General features: G+C 37.6%; 1 protein-coding gene across 1 annotated transcript; it reads left to right on the top strand.

Annotated features, from left to right (window-relative positions):
• Positions 1–1,692: 1,692 nt before the first annotated feature.
• On the top strand, positions 1,693–3,824 carry LOC140174376 (protein FAR1-RELATED SEQUENCE 5-like). The gene is made up of 4 exons (XM_072198822.1): positions 1,693–2,045; positions 2,133–2,328; positions 2,798–3,520; positions 3,711–3,824. The coding sequence occupies exons 1-4, from the start codon at positions 1,693–1,695 to the stop codon at positions 3,822–3,824; spliced, it is 1,386 nt and encodes a 461-aa protein (XP_072054923.1).
• The last annotated feature ends 438 nt before the right edge of the window (positions 3,825–4,262 follow it).

Raw genomic sequence — 4,262 nt, 5'->3', positions numbered from 1 at the left:
TCATCGGCGACATTACTACGCATTCGATCGACAACATGCTCAATTCGTTCAATGGAAAAAGTGAACATTTGAACAAGGTAAACAATGTATCTTGTTTATTTCAGACATATATTTATTTTCATATAAATTAGATGGTTATTAAAAGATCAACATTGTTAATCCATTTTGTAAGAAAATATGGACGAAAAAATGAGACATGATCTACATCATTTAGGTAGCAATTTCTGATGTTGCAAATCATTGGAGCCTAGCAAGCTGGTTATATTAGGACTTCTTCTGGTGACTTACGTGATTAGAACTTCAATTTTTAACAGCTATGCTTTCAAGGACCTTGTTTAACTTGATTTTTTTTAAACTGCCTATGTACTCTTACTGCAAACGATTGTAGGTGTTATGTTGTTGATTTTCATATGTTTTTTTTTTAATCACAGCATGAATAGTAATATCACATGGTTCATGGATCCTTGGATTAAAGCAAACATGTTTGAATTTTAATAGAGCCTGGGCTTGATATTTTAGTATTCTTTTCCTTATCTGTTTCTGGTTCATTTGATTGACCTTTAATTTATATAAATTACAGATGTTCAATTTTGTAAGAAAATATGGATGCAAAAATGTGACATGATCTACATCATTTAGGTAGCAATTTTTGATGTTGCAAATCATTGGAGCCTAGCAAGCTGGTTATATTAGGACTTCTTTTGGTGACTTACGTGATTAGAAGTTCAATTTTTAACACCTATGCTTCCAAGGACCTTGTTTAACTTGATTTTTTTTAAATTGCCTATGTACTCTTACTGCACACACCTGTGGGTGTTATGCTGTTGATTTTCATAAAGATAAATATGGAAGAAAATTATAGGAACTAATAACGAGACTTTTTACATGATAGTAGAAGACTCTATTTTAGTTTGTGTAGTGATACTTGACATATGGTGGATTTATGCATTCTCTATATAAATAATTAATACAATACTAACTGATTTGGTGCCACTTTGTATGAGTATAATTTCATTGTTCTGAATTCGTTTAATTCATGCATATTAATAAATGTTAATATCATATTTTTGAAAATAGTATTAATAAAATCTATTTAATCGATATTTTATTATAGTATCTATTTATGTTGTGTATATTTTATTGTAGGCCATAGAATGTACGGAAATTACTCAGTTGGGATGTGATGACACGGAACTTGTTGATGAGGTTCGGACTCTATTTTATTGTTGTTTTTTGTTAATCGCATGTTTGAATAGACCATTAATTGTCGTGTGCCTCAAATGATGTCTATTTTGGACTGATTTGCAGTTACCAGACCATAGTTGCCTTGCTGACGATGAAATACCAAGAGTTGGGATGCGGTTTGAGCATTTGAAGTTGGCCTAGGATTTTTATGCGACCTATGCAAAAAAAGTTGGTTTCATAAGTAAGATACGAGCCACAAATTTTGACAGGATGACAAAGCAACCGATCAACCAATCTATCCATTACAATCGGGAGGGTTTCCGGGGGTCTCGTGTCAAGGCACCCATATGAAAGAACACAATTGCAGGTGTGGGATGTAGAGCAAGAATATATGCAAAGTTCGACAGGGAAAAGCATGATTAGGTCTTGTTGAAGGTTGAACTAAATCACTCACACCCGTGTTCAACTAAGAAGGCGGTGCACTACCATGAGAATAGGGAGTTAACAATGCATGCGAAGTGTATCATTGAGGTTAATGATGAGGCGGGCATTCGACCCAACAAGACCTTTCTTGCATTAGCCAATGAAGTTGGTGGGCCTTCGAACTTGGGCTTCTCAGAGAAGGACGTCAGGAATTATATTTCATCAACACTCCGATCCACAAATGTCAATGCAGATGTCAAGGAGATGCTGAATTACTTCATGCGAATGAAGGAGTTGAGTCCGAACTACTTTTACGCAGTGAATTTAAATGAGGATAACAAGTTTATGAGTGCAGTTTGGGTTGATGCAAGGTGTAGGGCATCTTATGAATACTACGGAGATGTGGTCTCATTTGATACCACATATAGCACAAATTGGTAAAATGTATTTAAATTCACGTTGTTTAATTATTTTATTATTTTTTATTAGTTTCATGTTTCTAAATATAGTTGTTTGTCCTTTAGGCATGGATTGCCGTTTGCTGCTTTCATTGGTGTGAACCACCATGGTAAGTCTACTTTGCTAGGCTGCGCTCTGCTAGACAGTGAGGAGATCTCGAGTTTTGAGTGGGTGTTCACACAATGGCTGGAGTGCATGGGAACGGCACCGAAGGGCATCATCACAGACCAATGCAAGTCTATGTTTGGTACAATTAAGAAGGTCTTGCCCAATACACGACACCGGTGGTGCATATAACATATAACAAAAAAGATACACAACAAGCTTGGAGGTTATTCTAGGTTCAAAGAGTTGAATGCTGAGTTGAATCACATTATATGGAACTCTAAGTCGGTTGAGGATTTCGAGGATCATTGGGCTGAGTTCATTGATGAGTTCAACTTACATCACAACAGATGGCTATCAGGTTTGTGTCTTTTTAGGAAAATCATGTGCCAGAAGTGCTTAGATGTTGTTGTGTTCTTGTATTCTGTTCTGGAAAAACGTTCTTATGCATGGTTTTGTTTTTGGTGGGTTTGTTTCTTTTTTAAATCTATTTGAGGACCGACACATGTGGGTGCCTATCTTTTTCAAGGGTCAATTCTGGGCTTCCATGAGGAGTACGCAGAGGAGTAAGGGTATGCATTCATTCTTTGGTGGATACTTAAATTGTAAGAATAGTTTGGTCCAGTTCGTCCACGAGTTTGACAATGTCCTAGGAACGAAGGAGCAAAAGGAACTTGAGGACGATACTGCAGACTCGAGAGGTTTAATCCCATGTTTAACTAGATCAGCCATCGAGAGACGATTTCAAAAAGAGTATACCAACGAGATGTTTAGGGATGTCCAAACGGAGTTTGGCAAGAAGGCTGATTGTACTATTCGTGCCGTGGATGAACAGGGCGACTCAGCTAGGGTAAAAGTGGAAGAGGAAATACTAGTCTATGAGACGACCCAATATGTTACGTTTGACGTCCATTTTGACCATTCGACTCACGAGGTTCGATGTGATTGCAACTTGTTCGAGAGTGCAGGTATATTATGTTGCCACTATCTTGTAGTACTTTCATCTTACAAAGTTAATGAGGTGCCTTCCTGCTATGTTTTACCTCGTTGGAGTAAGAACATAAAGCGCAAGCACACCTACATTAAGAATAGCCATGACATCAGATGTTCAAATGAAAGCCACAACATATTCAGAGGGTTGTGTGCACATTTCTACAACGTTGCGCAGGAATTCGTGAACTGTGATGATGAGGCAGACATACTGCATAATGTTCTGGAGGATGCAAGGGCCAAGCTAGTAGATTACTGTGGCAGGATGCGGAATAACACTGTCGCTACTACACACAATAGCATTGTCACAGACCCTTCAACCGTTTTCGGCACAGAGGACATTCAGGCCCCATCAAAGGTAACCACTAAGGGTTGTCCAAAAGGCAAAAGCTAGGATATGAGTTGGATAAATCAATCAGAAATCCATACAGAGAAAGCGAAAGAGTTTACGCCAAGATATGTATAGGAATTATAGTTAAACTTCACTTTTACAACGGTTTTTATTATCTCGATAGTGAGTTGGTTTTGATTGAGCTTGTTTGTTTCAGGATAATCCTGTAGAATCTACTGCAAATCAAGATTCGGAGGCTTTCGCTCAGCAGATTGCTAAGCAAGGACTTGGTGGATTCATGTCGCTGTTAAACTCCTTTGATAATACCTAGATTGTTTATGATACTACATCCATTATGTTATATTATGATACTGCTTCCTCTTGAACACATTGGAATAAACCACTGTCACAAAAATTCACGCATCACAACATCGTCAAAGATTAACCGTATGGAGTACCATGAAGCACAAATAGATCAAATCCGACACAAGTGAAACAATCATCCCAATCTACGAGCACCAATAGGCGATACATCCCCCGGCCTAATTATGATGGCTTCTATTCAGCAAGTACTACTCAACAGGTCGATCAAGAAAAAACATCAAGAATTGTGCTATATATGCAACAAACCTAGCAAACTATGCAGAGTAATTGACACGGACAACTACATTCTCGTCTAAATATGCTGTATCATGCAACATGTAAAATACATCAATGTCTCACCCATTTTCTTTTTGCTGCATCCACTTTGTTAAAGAATCTAGAATCC

This window comes from Arachis hypogaea, chromosome 7 (genome assembly GCF_003086295.3).
Source record: "Arachis hypogaea cultivar Tifrunner chromosome 7, arahy.Tifrunner.gnm2.J5K5, whole genome shotgun sequence".
NCBI lineage: Eukaryota > Viridiplantae > Streptophyta > Magnoliopsida > Fabales > Fabaceae > Arachis > Arachis hypogaea.
The sequence above is the reverse complement of the archived record's forward strand: the minus strand, read 5'-3'. Positions and strand labels throughout refer to the sequence as shown.